General features: G+C 49.3%; 5 protein-coding genes across 5 annotated transcripts; 3 read left to right on the top strand and 2 right to left on the bottom strand.

Moving 5' to 3' along the window:
• The first annotated feature begins 10,616 nt into the window (after nucleotides 1–10,616).
• On the top strand, nucleotides 10,617–11,923 carry BKA58DRAFT_113385 (uncharacterized protein). The gene is made up of 3 exons (XM_046163972.1): nucleotides 10,617–10,847; nucleotides 10,898–11,147; nucleotides 11,235–11,923. The coding sequence occupies exons 2-3, from the start codon at nucleotides 11,074–11,076 to the stop codon at nucleotides 11,887–11,889; spliced, it is 729 nt and encodes a 242-aa protein (XP_046030147.1). The 5' UTR covers nucleotides 10,617–10,847; nucleotides 10,898–11,073; the 3' UTR covers nucleotides 11,890–11,923.
• Nucleotides 11,924–13,020: 1,097 nt separating this feature from the next.
• BKA58DRAFT_113359 (RTA1 like protein-domain-containing protein) lies at nucleotides 13,021–14,559 on the bottom strand. The gene is made up of 7 exons (XM_046163970.1): nucleotides 14,476–14,559; nucleotides 14,179–14,426; nucleotides 14,085–14,127; nucleotides 13,853–13,943; nucleotides 13,727–13,800; nucleotides 13,504–13,679; nucleotides 13,021–13,455 (listed from the first exon to the last, which is right to left on the bottom strand). The coding sequence occupies exons 1-7, from the start codon at nucleotides 14,492–14,494 to the stop codon at nucleotides 13,207–13,209; spliced, it is 900 nt and encodes a 299-aa protein (XP_046030146.1). The 5' UTR covers nucleotides 14,495–14,559; the 3' UTR covers nucleotides 13,021–13,206.
• A 599-nt stretch (nucleotides 14,560–15,158) lies between these two features.
• BKA58DRAFT_379036 (uncharacterized protein) lies at nucleotides 15,159–16,618 on the top strand. The gene has a single exon (XM_046169778.1). The coding sequence runs from the start codon at nucleotides 15,189–15,191 to the stop codon at nucleotides 16,446–16,448; it is 1,260 nt and encodes a 419-aa protein (XP_046030145.1). The 5' UTR covers nucleotides 15,159–15,188; the 3' UTR covers nucleotides 16,449–16,618.
• Nucleotides 16,619–17,093: 475 nt separating this feature from the next.
• Nucleotides 17,094–18,743, top strand: BKA58DRAFT_379035 (uncharacterized protein). Its single transcript, XM_046169777.1, has one exon. It carries the CDS (start codon nucleotides 17,301–17,303, stop codon nucleotides 18,507–18,509), a length of 1,209 nt encoding a protein of 402 aa, XP_046030144.1. The 5' UTR covers nucleotides 17,094–17,300; the 3' UTR covers nucleotides 18,510–18,743.
• Nucleotides 18,744–19,854, bottom strand: BKA58DRAFT_379034 (uncharacterized protein). The gene has a single exon (XM_046169776.1). It carries the CDS (start codon nucleotides 19,811–19,813, stop codon nucleotides 18,770–18,772), a length of 1,044 nt encoding a protein of 347 aa, XP_046030143.1. The 5' UTR covers nucleotides 19,814–19,854; the 3' UTR covers nucleotides 18,744–18,769.
• Between the last annotated feature and the right edge of the window lie 255 nt (nucleotides 19,855–20,109).

Here is a 20,109-nt window from a genome sequence, read left to right as displayed (position 1 = left end):
AGCAAGGCCAAGTATTACACGAAGCTCGATATTATTGCTGCCTTCAACCGATTGAGAATTGCTGAAGGAGACGAATGGCTAACAGCCTTCCGCACTCGATATGGGTTGTTCGAATACCTAGTGATGCCCTTTGGACTAGCTAATGCGCCGAGCACGTTCCAACACTTCGTGAACGATGTACTACGCCCGTTCCTAGACGTCTTCTGCACGGCCTACCTCGACGATATCCTGATTTACAGTGAGAATCTCCATGAACATAAGGAGCATGTACGATCTGTTCTAAACGCCCTTCGAGAAGCCGGACTCCAACTAGACGTAGACAAATGCGAGTTTCACCAGACTGAGGTGACTTACCTTGGCTACGTAGTTGGAGTAGACGGAATACAAATGGATCCGAAGAAGGTGCAAGCTATTGTAAATTGGGAGTACCCAAACAACGTTAAGGACATCAGAGCATTTCTAGGCTTCGCAAACTTCTACCGACGGTTTATAGACGGTTTCTCCTACCTAGCTGCTCCGCTAGTAGCGCTGACTAAGAAGGATACTAAGTTCCTCTTCAATGACGACTGCCAGAAGGCTTTTGATGCTTTGAAGCATGCCTTCACTACTGCACCAATATTACGACACTTCGACCCAGACCTGCCAATTGTTATTGAAGCCGACGCTTCCGACTATGTTACAGCAGGAGTGCTGTCCCAATCTGGACCTGACGGCGTCCTCCGTCCGGTCGCGTACTACTCGAAAAGAATGAACCCCGCTGAGAACAACTACGAGATCTACGACAAGGAGCTACTTGCTATTGTTCGCTGTTTCGAACAGTGGAGACCAGAATTAGAAGGCGCTGCCTTCCCAATCGACGTGCTCAGCGACCATAAGAACCTGCAGTACTTCGCCACTACGAAGCAACTGAGCCACCGTCAAGCCCGCTGGTCTGAATACCTATCACGATTCCAGTTTACGATTACATACCGACCCGGCAAGCACGGTGAGAAGCCTGACGCTCTTACCCGTCGCTCTCAGGACCAGCTTGCTCAGGAGGAAGCGAGACAAGCTCGGAAACAGACCCTACTGCGTCCTGACCTGTTTCGAGAACCCGTAGCAATTAGACTGGTAGAGACAGATAGATCTATCCAGCAGATCATCGACGATGAGTACCGTCCTACAGGCGATGGGCTACCTGAAGACCTGTTTATTCGAGAAACGCTGAAGCTGCTGCGCGACGGCGCACGACGGTCTAAGACAGTTACACTTGGTGACTGCGAAGACCGTGAGGGTCGCCTCTACTATCGCAACAAGTTAGTGATACCTGACAGCGACGAACTTAAGATCAAGATCCTGCGAACAGTCCACGATTCCCCATCAGGAGGCCACCCTGGCCGAGGGAAAACACTTGAACTAATCCAGCGGGAATACTACTGGCCCCGACTGTTTGAGACCGTTCGCCGTTATGTTTCTTGCTGCCACGTCTGCCGACGTTCGAAGGCTTCTCGTGAGAAGTACCACGGCCTGCTGAAGCCGCTACCCGTACCCGAACGACGTTGGGCAGACGTCTCTGTCGACTTCGTCGTTCACCTGCCAGAATCCGAAGGATGCAAGAACATCATGGTCGTAGTAGACCGCCTGTCTAAGTACCGATACATGATCCCCTGCGATAAGATGGAGGCTTCCGACGTAGCACGTATGTTCCTGCGCTACGTCTGGTGTAATCATGGCCTCCCTGATACGATAGTCTCGGACCGTGGCAGACAGTTCGTATCTGCTTTCCATGATGAGCTGTGTGCTCAACTAAGGATAGACCCGCGCTTCTCAACCGGCTACCATCCTGAGACAGATGGACAAACAGAGAACGCTAACGCTGCGATGGAACAAGTCCTACGCGCGTATACGAACTATCAACAAGACGATTGGGTTCAATGGCTCCCCACCGCTCAGTTCGAAGCCAATAATACCGTCTCTGAGTCTACTGGAGTAACCCCGATGATGGCCTGCTACGGTCAGAATCCCCGAATGGGCTTCGAGCCGCCTACCAACAAGACACGTCCCGCCTACCAAGCTCTCCAAGCTCGTGAGGTGAACGCGATGGTGGATAAGATGCGCGACATTACTGAGTTCATCCGTGAAGAAATGACATGGGCTCAAGCCCTACAGCAAGAGTACGCGAACCGCAAACGCCTACCTGCGCCAACATACGAAATTGGCGACGAGGTATGGTTAGACGCGCGTAACATCCGAACGCAACGGGCATCTAAGAAGCTTGATTGGAAGAATCTAGGCCCGTACCGAGTAGCTAAAAAGATCTCTTCCCACGCGTACCGTCTCGAACTGCCCGATTCCATGAAGATACACCCAGTATTTCATGTGTCCTTACTCCGGCCTGCTGCGCCAAAACAGGAGTACCTGCCAGGACAACTTGTCCTACCGCCCGAACCTGTTGTTGTAGACAACGAAGAAGAATACTTTGTAGAAAGTATCGAAGACCTCCGTTACAATAAGCGTCGTAGACGACATGAATACTACGTTAAATGGACAGGCTATGACGAGATGACCTGGGAACCCGCTGCAGACCTGAAGGATAACGCAGCCGTAGCTGGTTTCCATAAGAGGTTTTCTGACATCTTGGAGCCACCCGAAGTAATGCAAGAGTAAGAGACATGATCTCTACTCACAGGAGCTCAAGAGTAAGAGGGGGGTACTGTTACGGTAACCACCGTGGTTCCCCTAACACCTGAACGCACAGATTTCGGGTGGCTCGCCAGTCCACCCGAAATCTGTTAATTGGCCAGCTAAGGCCTGAGCGCCGCGCACGGCCCTAGCTATATCTTTCACCGCTTTGCATTCTGTTCTGTTCCTTACGCAACGTCTTGTATTACACTAGATATTATACGTAGCTACAATTAACGCTTCTTGTAAGCTCTTAAACACGTGCTCGTAGCGTCTTGTGACAAGTAAGCTTCTAGAGTTAGCTTAACCTACAAGGCTAGTGCTGTAATTTACAGACGTATAGACTACATTTTATAGAATTTAATAGCAAAAGTTATAAACCTAATATACTTAGTAGCTATAGGTCTACGGGTTTTTTACTAACCTAACTTTAAAACATATTCGTTTATATATATCTTAAGAACTAGACTAGCTATTACTAAGCAGAGTACACTATTGAAATTATAGTATGTTTCTCTATAATATAGTTTATTACAAACTCTTCTATTACTTATTATTACTAAGTGTAGCGTTGTTTTCTTATATTATTACTTTGTTTGCGTAATAACTCGCTTATCTTACGCGCTAGAGCTAAGCGAGGCGTAGCGTTAGATTTGCGCCGCAATTCTAAACAAAATAGTGTGGCTAGAATCTTTCTGCTGTGGCTGTGCGGCGTGCAGTCACGTGAGGAACATTAAAACCAAGCCTCTACCTTTGCGCCCACATAACTTTTCATCCCAACTAGGTACAGATAAACTGAGGGCAGATTTGGAATCGCACAGTAATTCTGCATAAAATAGCCTCTTCAGAATATCTAATATCACTTCGGATGGCTAACCCTAACTGCTTAGGGCCACCCTCTTGGTTCTACCCCCTCTGTTTCTTATTAGCCTTATCGCTCTCACCAAAATTCGCTTAGAGCTAGTGGGCCTAAGAACGTCCTCTCGGGTAGGCTTCTATTAGGTAGAGGCTAAATATTATTATATATTTACGTAATAGCTACTATTTAAAACGCTATAATAGTAGGCTTACGTAGGTAGGCGTAAATATAATAAGTATAGGTAAAATAGGCGTTAAGCTTTTAAAATATAATAACACTCTTATAAGTAGTATAAAAGAGGTAACTATATTTATAGAAGTAGATAATAAGTGTTAATATTATAGAAGAGAGTGTAGAGAGCTTTATAGCATATAGTAAGATAGTAGTAAGGTAGTAGTAAGGTAGTAGAGAGGTAGTAGAGAAAGTAGAAGAGGTAAGAACAGAGTAGAGAGTGTTGTAGTAGAGAGAGAAAAGAGAGGCAAGAATAGAAGTGTAGTGTTATGGGCGGAAAGAGGCCTGCTAACGAGTATGCATTTGCTCCTATGTACAGAAGAAGAAAGATAAGAGAAGAAAGGTTCTTCTTACGCGTACAACTCGCCTCTTATAGGCCTTATGCTTTACTGCTTTAGTCGGCGCTAAGTCGTACGTCATGTGACTAGAGCAGTCTGCTTAATATGGCGTAGCCTCTTACAATACCCCCCTCCTAAGAATTGTACGTGACGCGTTGTTGTGAGAGAGTGTTTGCGACATGACGTCAGAGTCTGTAGTAAATCCGACTTCCGTACGTGTATATTGATCGTTGTTTGACCGCTCCAACAGTGAATGGGGCCTCTTGTACGGATCTGGCCATCGTCGTTTGACCGCTTCTCGTGGTGAGAGAGGGTTTTGGCGCCCTCTCCTGGGTATATAAGGCTGGCGTCCCTCTCTTAACTGTTTCCTTTCTTATACTAACTTCTCTGCTTCTTGTCAAGACCTCTCGTGCGATATCTCAACAATGGCTGCTCCTGCTCGTGGTATCTGGGCCGCCAATGGTTCCAACCACCTTGCTTTCGCCACTGGCGGTCAGGCCAATAGCTCGTACGCCAACGCTGCGACCGACCTCCAGAACATTGCCCATCGCCTGCTCACTCGCAACTATCCCAACGCTGCGATTGCGGTTGTCAACGTACAAGGCGGTATCAACATGAACGACTACTCTGTCTGGTATATCCTTGACAGGGAGGTTGCTAATGAGCTTCGTCGTGTGCTTGCGATGGCCTCCGTACGTTTCTCTTAACTCCTCTTTTACCTTGCTAACCTTCTGACAGGCTCCTATCCGCCGTGTCGCCGAGTTCTTCCTCCGTCCTGCCCAGAACTCACCGTACGACGCCTATTGGGGTCCAGGCAACAGCGAGTACTCCCCTATCGTCGCTCGCAGCACTATCCATGCTCGCCAAATCCTTACTGGACGCGACTCGTACGTCAAGGCTTTCGTCATCCATACCCGTGGTGTCCTCAACCCTGCCGGCTGCTCCAACAACTGCGCCCATGCCGTACGTGGTGCTAGGGCCTTCACTGCCTTCGCTGGTTGTGTCTCCATTCCTGGAGAGTGGAATGGTGCCTGTTCCAACTGCGTCTGGACTGAGCATGGTGCGCGCTGTGGTCTTGTTGGTCAAGGAGCGCCTAATGGCGGAGGAGGAGCTCTTCCTGGTCCTCGTCCTCGTACGGGTGGTCGGGCGATTCGTGCTCCCTCTGCTGAGGAGGAGTTCGTTGATGCGGACGACTAAGTTTTCGCTGCTGGCGGTTCTGTCTTCTCTGAAGAGAACCAGAGGGCGACCGTACGGCTTGTGTACGAGTCAGCCAGGACTGTAGGGCAGCGGTGTTAGCCAGATTTCTTTCTGGTTCCCATGTAGCTTCTTGAAATCCAACCCATTTCACGAGATATTGCTTAGTTCCTCGACGTGTTCTCTCACTTGTGATGCTCTCTACCTGCCATTCGAGATGTTCCTCTTGTTCGTCTTTGTCTCGTACGACAACTGCTGCAGGGTTTAGATCGTTGGTCTGTTGTGAGGGTAGAGGATCAGTAGCAGCTGGTCTAATCTTATCTACATGGTAGGACTTGGTTTCCCATGGGACAGCTAGTTCTACCCAGTATGGGTCTCGTACGCGTGCCACTTGGTACTTCTCGCTCTTCCAGTCTAGCTTCTTGCTGGCTCTTGTGGTGCGTACGTCTCGTAGGTCGAGCCAAACCCAATCTCCGACTTTGTAAGTAGGGGCAGGTTTCCTAGACTTGTTTGCCTGCCTTTCCTGTTCTTGCTGTGCGTACGACATGGCTGCGATTGCCCACTCTGCGGCGGAGGTGATTGTTTGGACGATGTCTTTAGCCTTCTCATGTGTGAGCTTCTTAGCTGTCTCGCTACTGTCCGCACGTTCCTGTTCTCCCTGTTGGGAGAAGGGCGTGTTGTGGTAACCATGTTGTAGGAAGAAGGGGGAGACACCAGTAGACGTGTTCGTGCGGGAGTTGAGCATTAGCTCGAGGATCGGGCATAGCGTGGCCCAGTTGTCTTGGTCATTGTTGCAAAACACCCGTACGACTACCTCGATATCGCTGTTTGCTCTCTCAGTCGTACCATCAGTCTGTGGGTGGTAGGCTGTAGACAGATTCCTTCTTATGCCTAACAACCTACAGACATCTCCCCACATAGCGCTTGCGAACTGGGGGCCTCTATCAGACGTAATAGAGAGAGGAAGGCTGTGGTGACGGTATACTTCTCGTACGAAGGCCCAGGCTACGTCCTGGCTCTCTATCTTCTGCATAGGTATTAAGATTGCAGCTTTGCTAAGGCGGTCTTTCACTACCATTAGGTTTGACTTCCCTTCTGAAAGGGGGAGCCCTGTAATAAAGTCTACCGTCAAGTGCTGCCACGTACGACTTGGGACTGGCAGAGGGCGGAGGTAACCATGTCTTCCATCTCTCCACGGGGTGCTTTTCCTGCAAAGCTCGCAGTTCCGTACAAAGCGTCTAATATCGTCGCTCATCTTCGGCCAGTACCATTCTCTTGCTACAATCCTGTATGTCTCTTCTCGACCTGGGTGGCCTGTTTGCAAGGATAGGTGGGCTATCTGGATTATGCCTGTACGGAGTGGTTCTGATTCAGGTACCCAGGTTCGTGTTCTCCATGTAAGGCGGTTGTCCGAGTTAATTGCGCAGTCTCCTAGGGACACAGCTATCTTCCTAGTCGTAGACAGTGAGCGTTGCCCCTTCTGTACGGACTGGAGCACTTCTTGATAAAGGTCGTCCTTAGCTACTGCTGTGGCCCAGTGGTTCTGTATCAACTCTTGTTCATTTGGTGGCTGGGGCAGTGTATCCGAGACTATTGGTGTAACTAGGGGGAGTGATGCAGCAACTCGTACGCCGTCTTGTTGGTAAGCTGGAGTTAGCATCACAAACTCTCTGCTTGCGATTCTATCGTCATCCTCGTCCTGTGGCATGTCTTGGTCCCGTCTAGAGAGGGCGTCGGCCCGTACGTTCTCCTTTCCTGGCCTGTACCTAATCTTCATATTCCCAAACCTTGACAGCTCGACTGACCATCGTACGTGGCGCTCTGTCATCTTTTGCTTCTTAGTGAAGTATTCAAGGTTCTTGTGATCCGTGATAACCTCGAATTCTCGTACGCCTCGGAGTTCGGCGTCCCATTCCTTCAAACAGCAGATTACAGCTAGGAGCTCCTTGTCGTGGATTGGGTAGTTGCATTCATGAGCAAGGAACTTGCGTGATAGGTAGGCAACCGTACGAAGTACGCCGTTTGGGCCTCTTTGAGAAAGAGTACCTCCTAGTGCGTGTCCAGAAGAGTCGCATTCTAGAACTGTAGGCAGCTCTGGGTCGAAGGGTACGAGAATCTCGTCAGATAGGAAGGCTTCCTTAATTGTACGGAAGCTTCTCTCTTGCTCTGTTCCCCATACAAACTTAGCGTCCTTGCGTGTAAGTTGGACTAGTGGTTCAGACAGTCGTGCGAAGTGGGGGATGAACTTCCTGTAGAAGTTCGCAAATCCTAGGAATCCTCGTACGCCTTTAACTGTGGTAGGCGAATTCCAGTCTTGGATAGCCTGTACCTTCTCTGGGTCCATAGACACGCCCTTCCCTGCTTCTACAATAAATCCTAAGTATTTTGTACGCTGGACGTCGAATTCACACTTCTTCAACTCTAATTGTAGTCCAGCTGTCTTAAGTCTGTCCAACACCGCCCGTACGTGGCTGTGGTGCTGGGATAGTGGTCCATCCGTGAAGATAATAATGTCATCAAGGTACGCTGAGGCGAATTCATCCAGGAAGTCTCTCAGAACCCAGTTTACGTAGCGCTGGAACGTGCTTGGAGCGTTTGCAAGGCCAAAGGGGGTTACTAGCCATTCGTACGAGCCAAATCTCGTCCGGAAGGCTGTCATCCACTCCTGCCCCTCTGTGATTCTTATCTTGTGGAAGGCAGCTGTTACATCAAGCTTGGTGTACCACTTAGCCCGTCCAATCTGGTGCAGGGTTTCCTTAATAAGAGGCAGTGGGTATCGATCCTTCTTGGTAATAGCATTTAACGCTCTGTAGTCAACACAGAATCGCAACCCGCCGCCTGGCTTCCGTACGAATAGAACTGGTGACGCTGCAGGAGAATTGCTCGCTCGTATGAATCCTTTGTCCAGGAGCTCATGCAGTGTCTTCCGTAGTACTAACAGTTCATCTCTTGACATGCTGTAGAGAGGCCCGTACGGAATCTTTGGGTCTTTGCCATTCTCTTGTTCTAGCTCCAGTTGGTGGTCTACCTCGGGCCCTCGTAAGGGTGGAAGGTCCTCTCCCTCCTTTGGTTGGAAGAGGTGTACGTACGACTGCAGGTATTCCGGAAGTTGCTGGCGGATTTGCTCTGCTGTCAAGGGGGTCTTGATCTGGAGGGCTTTCTCGATGTCGCGAAGGCTTGCTGCAAATATCTGCACCTTATTCTTCTCTCGCCGATTTCGTCGTACGTGTAGTTGGAAGGCTGCAGCAGAGATTAGGGAGAAGTCTGTCTTCCCCTTCTGTGACTCTGTACTGCGTACGGTGATACCGTATTGAGGCAGCCTTAACGTGTGCTGGCTAGAATCAATGATTCCACCAACTCGTTCCAGCCATGACTTCCCAAGAATCATGTCATAATCGTACGTCGTAGAAACAATGTATGCCGCAGCGCGTTGTTTCAATCCTCCAACGTCCAAGTCAAACTCTGTAATAGCGTTAACAGAGCTCTTCTGCTCGTTCACCCCATCAATCTGGATTCGGGGTATCTCTATGCGCGGTAAGCCCTTTAATCGTACAAGCTTCTCAGTTACAATCCCATAAGTGCAACAACCATTGTCAACCATAGCGGTGGCGTGTTCAAGGCCATTTATTGTGACATCTATTGACATAGGGGGGGTTGCTGCTAGCTGGGACAGAATCTTCTGAGGAGATCGTACGGCCTGAAGGAGCTTCACTGTGCTTAGCCCTAGCTTGCGTCTTTGAGCTAGGGCTCTTCTTTTCCCGACTCCTCCGAGTCGGTATCTATTCTTGTAGGAGTAGCTGCTGCGACTGCAGCAACTGTAGCTCCTTTTTCTTCTGTACGAGCGGGTCGCTTTCCAATCTTAGCCTGGCACTGAGCGACTCTGTGGCCTTGGTGCCCACATCTCAAACAGTCTCCTCGCTCTCTTCTTTCCTGAACCTGGGCCTGTGTTCCCCAGAATTCTCTCTTCGTACGAGGCTGGAACGCCGCTACGGTAGGAGTCCAATCCATCGCGTCATTGTGGTGATGGGTACGTGGGGGTGAGGTCGTACGGGGTGTGTAATTAAGAGAGGACTGATCCACAGCTTTCAGATTCTCCCAAGTGACACGCATTCTTTGAACGAACTGCTCGTACGTCTCCCCAGCAGGAGGTTGATAACCTACTTGGTAACGTAGTAGTCTCTTGTTCAACGAGTTCTTAAGGTAATCAATCTTCTGCGCATCGCTAGCGCTATCTAGACCGACCTCTAGGAACTTGAGATCAAAGGATTGTACGTGGTGGATAAGATCCCCTTTGCCTTGCTTCGTCGTACGAAGGAACTGCATTGCTTTCTCCTTAATCGTGGGGTCCATAAAGAACCCATCTAGCTGTTGCCACAGATCCTGGAGGGAGGGGCTAGATCTTTTCTCCATCAATGCGGTAACGTACGTCCTTAGGGCTGTGAAGGCCCATCCTTTCGTACGAGTGATCACGTAGTGAACTTGATCGCTCTCGCTTGGGTAAGCTCGTTGGTCTGCAAAGAGCTTCGCTTGCACGCGTGTCTTCCACTGAGTGTAGTCCTCGTGACTACCCTTCTCAAAGACCTCTACATCTGGTAGGCGTGGCTTCTCGTATCGTACGGGCTCTTGAATTCGGCCCGATGTTGACGTGGCAGGTGGGGTGGTCCCACCTGGACTCAGCACACTCAGCATCCTCCTCTGATCCTCGACAATTTGAGTCAGAGCCTGGAGTTGCTGGCTCAGCATATCATACGACTGTCGTTCCTGGGTTGCTCGGTTTAGGTCGCTCTGTAGTCGTCGTACGTGGTCTTGAAGCTCCTCTACTTCAAGCGCATGGTTTCTTTCTGGGGGGAAGTCCGTCCTGCTTCCACTTGGCTCTTCCCAGTTCATCGTATCGTCGTCCACCCGTGCTTCCATCGTACGAGTAGGGTCTTGCTAACCTGTAACACTCAACAAGTAGCCGCTCTTACTTCTAACTCGCCACGTGCGAGAAGAAGAGTAAGGTAAGGTTGATCTTTCTTCTAATGTTATGGGCGGAAAGAGGCCTGCTAACGAGTATGCATTTGCTCCTATGTACAGAAGAAGAAAGATAAGAGAAGAAAGGTTCTTCTTACGCGTACAACTCGCCTCTTATAGGCCTTATGCTTTACTGCTTTAGTCGGCGCTAAGTCGTACGTCATGTGACTAGAGCAGTCTGCTTAATATGGCGTAGCCTCTTACATGTAGAACCTGCGCTAACGCGACTAATAGAGAGTAGAACCTGCACTAATTTTAAAACGTAGTGGAATTCCGTGCAGTCGCTTAGAGGTAGGTAGAAGAGGCGAGAACAGAGTAGAAGGTAGATTACAGCAGAGAGGAAAATAGAGGCGAGAATAGAGTAGAAGGTAGATTACAGCAGGGGGGAAAATAGAGGCGAGAACAGAGGTGTAGAACCCGCGCTAACGCGACGGACAGAGAGTAGAACCTGCGCTAATTTTAAAACGCAGTGGAATTCCATGCAGTCACTTAGAGGTAGGTAGGCCTAATTCGCCTCCTTATATTAGTTAGGAAAAGTTTTCCTAATGTGGGTTAGTACTCTCTTGAGAACGCGTAAGCCGGATAGTTTATTCCGTCGCAGATTGTCCGGTCTTACCGCTCTCTAACATCATCTTATCGAAATATACGGTTTGATTTCTTTTACTCCTTACTTAGGAGTGCGACTGTATCGGATTTTTCACGAGGCGTCGACTAGAACAAGTCACGTAGCGTAGTCGTCTTGCGCCTGGTACCGGTGGTGTCCCACACCGGTAGTAGATGCCTCGTGTTGTTCCAGGCCAGAGGAAACGGGCCTATCGCCCAAAAACCCGAACCGGGTGCCGAACATGCAAGTATGTACCCTTCTAAGGCTGTTACTGCTCGCTAAAGAATTGTTCTTGAGAAGCTCGTGTCTATGTAAAGTGCTAATAGTGTGCTAGAAGTAAGACAGTTGTACAAGGCCCAGATACAGAAACACGATTGACAAGTTGGGTAGTACGACGAGTCAAATGTGATGAGGCCAGTCCTTCTTGTTATCCATGCCTTTCTACGGGGAGAAAGTGTGACGGTTACGGCCCAAACACCGATAACCCTTCGGATTTGCAAGTAGCGTTTGTAAACGCGTTGGGTCAAGCTCCATCTGTTGGATTCCGCGGCACCGAGAATGAACGCGGGGTGTTCTACTTCTTTCAGCAGGAATCCGCGGCCCAGTTATCCCGGTTCTTTGAAAGCGATTTCTGGGAAACGCGCCTGTTCCAAGCGGCTCTCCGCGAACCTTCAATTCGACACGCCATCCTCGCTCTCGGGTCCCTGCACGCAGGACTTCACCAGAAGAGCGATTCTGCTCTGCATGTTTATGCGAAGAGAGTCCCTGAAGGCTTTACATTGACCAATTATGGGCAGGCTATCAACTTCCTTATCAATTCAAACTCACAGAAAGGCCAACCGGCAATAGACGTCTGTTTGATATGTTGTATTTTGTTTGCATGCATTGAGGTGAGTCAGTCTGACAAAACAGCTTCGTTCCTGATCACCCCCAGTAGACAATGCAAAGCAGATACGGCGCCACTATCACACACATCCAGGGCGGCATGAAGATCCTGAGTGGGGTCGAGTACAACGCGGACACCAGCCTTCATCAACACGATACCTTAAGAGTATCTCAGATACCATACATATCTATCAAGAAACTTGAAAGGTTGTTCATGCGTCTCGACCTCCAAGTATTCCAGGTAAGCCTTCCAGCCTACGCAACTTCGTAACTCACAACGGTCGAAGATGGTTGGCAGACAGGAGGTATATATCCCAGCTATGTTCCCGGCTTTATCGCAGGCGCGAAAAACGCTGGTATCTCGCTGGCATGTAACTTCTCGTACTACAAGCGCTCTTTGGGAACCCACACACGGAATACATCTTGCGGAACGTCCCGCAGCTTGGCAGGCGCAATCTACGAGCATTCTAGCGAGATGGTCTTCAGCATACGACGTCTACCTGAACATCCGCGGGGAACATCTGACAGTCACAAAAAGAAAAGGCATTTCCACTATACGCATCCTAAAAGAACTTGGGTCTAAAGCGGCAGTGCTTACGCAAACGACGTTTGACAATGAAAGAGACTGGGATGCGTTTTGCCCCCTGTTTCAGAACGTCGTGGCCCTAGCTCAAGACATTGTTGAGCTTGACCTACAAATGACTGCAGGTACACCTCTCTACTGTATGGACATGACCATCGTTAGACTTTTGTTCGAGGTAAATCTATTGTTGAACACATTAACCGCTCTTGGAGATCGCACCTATAGCGGTTAAAGCCACACCGTAATTCTACTGATTCTGAAATTGGTCAGGTTTTTTGTCGCTGTAGACATCCCATCACCCGCAGGAGGATAATTTGTATTCTGCAAGATTGCGGTCGGATAGAGGGGGATTGGAATGCCTTTTCAACTTCCAAAGTTGCCGAAAGAGTTCTGAGTATTGAAGAGTCCGGATTGGAGAACGTAAGAAGTTGTGAGGATGTCCCAGGCTCGAGTCGTCTATCAAACATATCGCCGATATTCGATCCCGTCGAGCATAGGGCAACTCTGACTTTTGATCGGCCAAGATACAAGCATGTTACAAATCAGCAAACGACTCAGGAAATAATTGAATGGTAGTATGCAATCATTCTCGAGTTTTAATTTGATTTGCTGGCCTTTCCCCTCTTGAACGAAGACCTGGATAAATACAGTTCCGCTCGGCAGGAAGGTTCTGGTGAGGTTCACGACTGTTCCCTGGTTTTGTTATACAAAGTAGACTGTCTTTACTGTTCAGTTACTTTTGACAGTATGTATTGTAAGTTTTGCTTGTAGCTGTGGTATGCGTTGTAGAATCTTCGTGAAATGTCATCTTGCTGGTAAAGTGCTCTCGTGGCGCAAGTCACGCTGTGAAGGTAGAACCCCCGTTAATCTTTTCACCTTTATTGCGAATACCCTTCACCTTTCTCTCTTTGCGACTAGGAAGGTCACTATCTTTCCCAGGCATGATGCGACCCGGATGGAGGAAGTTGAGCAAGACAAGAGCAAGTAGCATTGGAACGGAGTCCAGACCGTATTGATACGCCTCGTGGTTGGGGATGTTGCTCTTGAATCCATGGGAGTACTCGACTAGGCGAAATATGATTCTGATCTTTGAAGATTTCAGTATTTGTGCTTGCGAGAAGACCAACCAACGTACTGTGATGAGCAGTAGTACTGCATATATTCCATACAGCAACGGCAATGCACTAGACGCGTCCTCCATTCCTTCTAGAATTTGGCGAAGCACTGTTCGGTGGAATTTGATGGCGTAGAAGAAGAATATCAGAATAAACAACTGCTGCACTGCCACTCCCCCCATGTAAATGTGTATTGCTGGAGAGATCTTTAGTGAGTGTCTACACTTGTTCGGTGCAACGTACCGTTTAGTACTTGTTGATTTGCTTGTCTGCTAGCGCCGCTCGAGGATGCCCCAGCAACCTGAATAAGGAGAGCGCTGTATTACGGTTAATTTCAGCTATCTCAACGATGGCTGAGCACAATCTCACATAATGTCGAATACCACAAAGTATGTCGAGAAGCGCCACGCAGTGACTCCATAAATTTTCGCGTCGGGAATATAATTCCACATCATCCGTCCTGGGCTACTCGTCAGATGGGCTTCTTATGAACAGCCGCCTAAAAACCACCAAGTTTCGATGTTTCCATGATTCGTTCAAACGCGAACCATTTTTAGTCTCCCATGAAGTTGTGGTGTTGGAGCAGGGTAGCAATACACACCCATTACCATATAAACGAAGGCATTTGTAAAAAGCGGCGCAATCTTAAGTAGGGTCAGTATTCATTCTATTACGTAGGTGTGAGATTAGCTTACCAGAATTATAACAAACCAAGCTGCGTAGGGACCAAGATCGTTGGGTTTCTGGATGCTGAAGATCCGGCAAACATAATTTATAGTCTGAGCAAGTGCAGATCCGACTATGACCCAGCAGTATATCTTTTTATAGTGTAGAGCTTGCAACATATGTGCAACAGTAGTGAGGGCAAACAGGATCGTGAAGAGGATTGCAGCTGGGATTGAAGGGCACAATGACCACTCAGTGTGCGCTGGATCGGCAAGTGCTAAGAAAAGGTAAGCTAGATTCGCAACACGCTATGTATAGCGACTGACCGGGGCAGCTCGCAAGCATATTGAAAGACAGAAACTGTTCGCTGGAACTGCGAGACGATGGTTGGTCCAATGTATTTGAAAATTAGGATCAGTCAAGAATATATTCTTGGGGTGGAGGTATTTATATCCATCACACCGACTAGCAAATCTAACGCCCGCAATGCCTCAATCAGTCATGTTACTAGGCTGTTGAAATCATTGCTCCGTCCAGACTTTCATAAGGGTATCGGTCTTTGTAGAGTCCCGATACCCGTCGAATTGGAGTAATCCTACGTAGGTTTCCGGCGCTTGTGTCCTAATAAGAATTGAATTTTCGTATCCAACAAATCCGATTAGCTACTTCGTAGGTACATGTCTGCTTCCTACGTAACCGCATGGCCGCAGCAAGTATTGTGATTGCGTAAGACGGCGATAGGGCTTTGCGGTAAGAGCATGGGTGAACCTCGCCTAACTTTAATGTTCCAGATGAGGAATGGGAAGATTTTTTTCGCATGATCTGATTGGCTGCTTCGTACGTACATCCATGCATCACACTAGTGCAAGATACCGCAGCAAGAACATGACAGAATCCTTGGTATTTCGCACTCTCTCACGAATGAGGTGTTCATAACCATGTGGGTACCATACCTAGATAGCAGTTATAAGACTCAGACCGAAGCTCGCATACCCGTGGTAGTTTCAACAGCTTGGGCATTCTAGTTCTTTATCTCATCATGCATTTGACTTCCTTCTTGTTACTCACAGCTTCACTACATACGTTGGTCAATGGTTGTCTCTCCAGTCACCATGCACGACGCGAAACAGACGCATCCTACGTCGAGACGCAGCTGAGACGACTTCGCGCCCGAAGGCAGAGCATGCCGGTGCTACACCAAAGCAAGACAATTCTCAGCAATGTTCGGATCTTCAACGGGTGGGCCTTCAGTGAACCCACTACTGTGGGCATCGACGGGGACCGCATAACCTTCGACACCCGCCACGCACAGCACACAATCGATGGGGAAGGAGGGTTTTTACTCCCAGGATTGATCGACAGCCATGTTCACCTGACCCGATTGGACAGCCTCGAGGTTCTGGCAAGTTACGGTATCACGAGTGTCATGAACATGGGTTGCAGTAACTATACGTTATGCGCAGCGCTCCGGGAACAAATCGGACTGACATCGTTTTTCACTGCCGGCGAAGGTGCTGTCGCACCCAACAGTACGCATGCAAAGGTGTTCGGCGCCACAGGCTTTGTGCAATCCCCGTCTCAAGCTCCTGAATTTGTAGCCAATGTCTTCAGGAATGGATCAGATTATATAAAGCTGATTGCAGAAAGCGATGGCTTCAACCAGGCTACTCATGATGCGCTTGTCAAGGCAACACATGCTTTGGGTAAGGTCGCCATGACGCATTGCCAAGACTATGCCTCATATGAGGTAGCCATACGCTCGAAGACCGATGGTATCCAACATGTGCCGTTTGATATTCCGATCTCGAAGCACATGGTCCAACGCATCAAACGACAGGGGCAATACGTCACTCCGACACTGAACATCGGGAAGATCACAACGCAGAACAAGACAATCGAATCAATTGTTTCTCCATGTATACCCTTGACATACAAAGCCGGAGTCATCAGCGTACAACGGCTCTTGCGTGCGGGGGTTACGCTGCTCGCCGGAACCGACGCAAACGACCAAGCCGAAGGTTTCCTCAAAGGCGATTTAGTTGGGGTCACTCTACACAAAGAGCTGGAATACCTAACAGAGGCGGGTATGAGTCGAGTGGATGTACTCAGGGCAGCGACGGTGATGCCCGGTATCATGCATAACTTGACAGGGCGAGGATCTATCGAAGAGGGATATCGTGCAGATTTACTGTTGCTTAAACCAGGCAGCAATCCGTTACAGAACATCTCAGCAACACTAGACATTGCGAGGGTGTGGATTGGAGGAACAGAGCATGTGCGAAAGGCGCGGATGTATTAAGACTAAGCTTAAGATACTGTGAAGGTTGTGCTAAGATAACCTAAGAGTTAGTTCTCGGGAACGAGTGAATGCGTTAGACAGGGTTAGTGTACTAGCACAATTAGTGGATTAATGTAATAGTACAGAGGTGTAATAGTACGTTTAGTAGGATAATATAATATTATAAGAGGTTAAGAAAGAAGCATAATTCTTAGATTAAATACTAGAGTCTTGTATAAAGTTAAATACACTAAACTATAGAGGTGTAGTATCTAAGCTATACACCTAATAAGAGTTATAGTATTCTATAAGTTCTATGTTATTATACATTAATTTATGCGTAGTATACTATAGTAAATTATAATATATTATAAGAAACACGTAACTTATTCTATAAAGAATTTCTACTAGCCTTATAGAACTACGTAACTACTGCAGAGTAGCGTTATCTATTAGTAGACAAAGGTCTGCTCTTTGTCTAGGTTGTCTAGGGTCTCTTTCTGCTACTATCCTTTATATATAGTTAAGGGTTTCTGTTCTTAGGTTCGTAACAGCGCTTGATCCTAGAGTTCTTAGAGTTTTGTAGCTATTGTTACGGGCGGAAAGAGGCCTGCTAACGAGTATCCATTTGTCCTAAATACAGAAGAAGAAAGATAAGAGAAGAAAGGGTTTTTCTACGCGTACGACTCGCCTCTTGTAGACCTTGTGTCTTGTGCCTTATTGCTTTAGTCGGCGCTAAGTCGTACGTCATGTGACTAGAGCAGTCTGCTTGATACGGCGTAGCCTCTTACATCTATACCTCACTTAATCTTACCTTCGTGTACTCTACTAACTCACTACTTAACCAATCTACTCTGCCTCTAACCTAGAGCTATGTCGAAACCGTCTAGCTCATTCACCTTCTATACCGACACCGCTAGCACCTACTGGCCGCTCGGCTGGAACTTCCAGCGGTATGCCCACGCCACGCCCGCGGACAACGCCGCGCTGTCGGACGAGGAGCGCACCAAGATGCAGGCCGGCTTCCGCGAAGTGCTCGGCGAGGACGGCGCTATGGAGATGGCTCGCGTCGTGTGGCAGGAACAGCTGCGTCGCATGAAGCTCGAGAAAAAGTCCTCTTCTGCCGCCACCGCGTCGTCACCGTCGTTTGCGCAGAAGCAGCAGCAGCAGCAACGGCCTTCGCCACCTCCCCCCAACTGGCTCAAGACTTGGCGCAAACGGACGGGCGGCGACGTCGGCGGGGCATGGGGCTTCGTCGCGTTCTGTACTTCCAGTGCCGTCGCCGCCATACCGGAGTCGGACGTGGCCAGATTCCACACACGCGCACGGGACATGGCGGAGATCCCGATCCAGAAGGCGTTGGAGGAGGAAGGGCAGCCTGCCGACGAGATCGCCGAGGCGCGACGCTCGTTTGAGATCCGCTGGGTCGAGGTGGACGACGACGACGAAGACGCCAAGGGAGAGGCAGGGACAAGAAGAGACTGGGTTGAGAAGGCGCGCGCCAGTTATCGCACCATGCGCGAGTCTGGCGTCCTTCCGTCGGGTCTCGATCTACCCGTCTTCCTCTGCGCATCACCCGCCGCCGTGGCCTCGGTGCTGCGGACGTCGCTGGCGGAAGCGGAGGAGGCGCACGAGAGGAAGCCGCGTTGGCGATCCGGTGACGTCCCGTTCCTGCTGGTCGCGGCCGCGGAGACGGAGCAGGGGATCGTCGAGGAGGACAACGACGAAGAAGAAGAAGAAGAGCAAACTAAGGTTGGCAGCTGGGAAAGGAGCTGGTTCAAGCCCGTTTTCAAAGCCGCCGCCGAGGTGCTGGTGGACGAGCTCTGGTGGGTCGTCGCGGAGCAGATGACGTCGCTGGGCCAGATGATGAGGTTCGTTCGGGGCGCGACAGTGGCTGAGGAGCATGTCACGACGACGGAAGAAGAGAGGCAAGGGGACGGAGGAGAGGCGATTGATGTTGGTAGTGGACGGGCTGAGGAGCCGGGCCATGACGACGACGGGCTGGATGAGATATGGTGGACAGTTCACATGCCGCCGCATCAGATGAAGAAGAGGCGGAGGGTACGAGCGAGATCTGGATAATGAGTCCGAAGAGCTACTTACCTGACCTGCAACTATGAACCGATGCGCAGGCATTGCTGATGTTTATGCCAACTACTTGCAACTGCAGCTATCCGCTAGCATGGACAAGTTGTTTAAATCTCCTAAGCTAAGACCACCAATGTGACGGATACCCGAACCCTGAAGTAGAACTAGCTTAATTCACTAGGATTAGAAGTCTTCTTTTAGACGGAATGATATGGTATCAATAGAAGATCTAGATAAGATTATGGTTATGCAATTTACTTAAGTAAGAAGAATCCTCCGTTCTCTACGTTGACGACATTTACTTTCTTCTCTTCTGAATTTAGTGTTCTTTCTTTGTCTAGCGCCCATTCTAACGTTCGGAAGATATCCGTCACGATTACCCACAACAGCCCTCGATACCTTAGCGGTGAGTTGTGTGTAATAATCCAGTACTTTGAATCCGTCTGCCTTTGTAACTCTAACCCCGTTCCAACCCCAAACGTGGTCTGCCAGCTGAACGGCCAGCTGAACGACCAGCTCTCTTTGAGCCCGTGAAGGAGGGCAAGCACATTGAAGTCTGGCATTGACCTATGCAAAAGGGTCTGCAGAGACTCCTGAGAGGTGCGCATCCCGTGCGGGGAGTATAATACCGCTTCGTGCACTTCTGGTGAAGGCGTGTAAATGATTGCGCTAGCGAAGTTGAGCTCATGGTGGCCGCGGGCTCGGAAGACCGTTAGCCAGGTGGGTAACGGGCTACCTGGATGCAGCGATGTCCAGTCGCCGTCAAAGATACCCGGCTCCAGGTCTCTGGTGGTGATGATGTTATCAAAGTGGTTCCAGTCGCGAATGATCACGCTCGCTTCCGGTGTCGCAAACACTGGTATGCTTGACGCGAAAGTCAGCAATGTCGGCTTGTGTAGATGATCGTCGTAGTGAAATCGTATGAAGATCGCATCAATCGGTGAAGCATCTCGAGTGCCAGGTGTTGTGGTAGGAAGGATCCCAGCGTCTGCAGCTGCAGCTTCGACGTCGCGCACAACGCCTTCTACATCGCTGCCGTTATTGACAGCAGGTGGAGACGATAGGCTGATACTTGCTAGCCATAACGTCCATAGGTTGACAGGACCGTTGAACCACGGGTCGTGTACGATGTGATAGAATGCTTTCCCACTGGTAGTCCGCTCTTCTGTTGGACGTGGAAAAGAAAGAAGCCATGAGTTATCCCCGTTCAAGGATGTGAATATCGGTCGCAACTGCTGCTGGCCGTGTGTTGCGTTGCCAATCTGCGTCTTGAGTGCGATAGCACGGTTGTTCGCCATAGCAGTTGTGAGTCGTTCTGAAGCCGCAGTGAAGTACGAGAGCACAGAGGGTGTGGATTGAGCACATACGGCATGTCTGACGTGAGATTCAAGGCTAACAGAGTGAGATTTAGCCTTTTACGGATGATATCCAACAGGTTGCGAGATACGGGTCGCCTGATGAGGGGTAGTTAAGTTGCGCTCTGGCGAGCCCTGGAGAACGTGAAAGTCAGCAACATGATAATAGTGTGTAGTCTTCACAACACAACTTTCGAACATGCAAGCAGGATGCAGCGGTAGATTCTGATTAGAATAGT

This window comes from Alternaria rosae (genome assembly GCF_020736505.1).
Source record: "Alternaria rosae strain MPI-PUGE-AT-0040 chromosome Unknown BKA58scaffold_2, whole genome shotgun sequence".
Classification (NCBI taxonomy): domain Eukaryota; kingdom Fungi; phylum Ascomycota; class Dothideomycetes; order Pleosporales; family Pleosporaceae; genus Alternaria; species Alternaria rosae.
The sequence above is the reverse complement of the archived record's forward strand: the minus strand, read 5'-3'. Positions and strand labels throughout refer to the sequence as shown.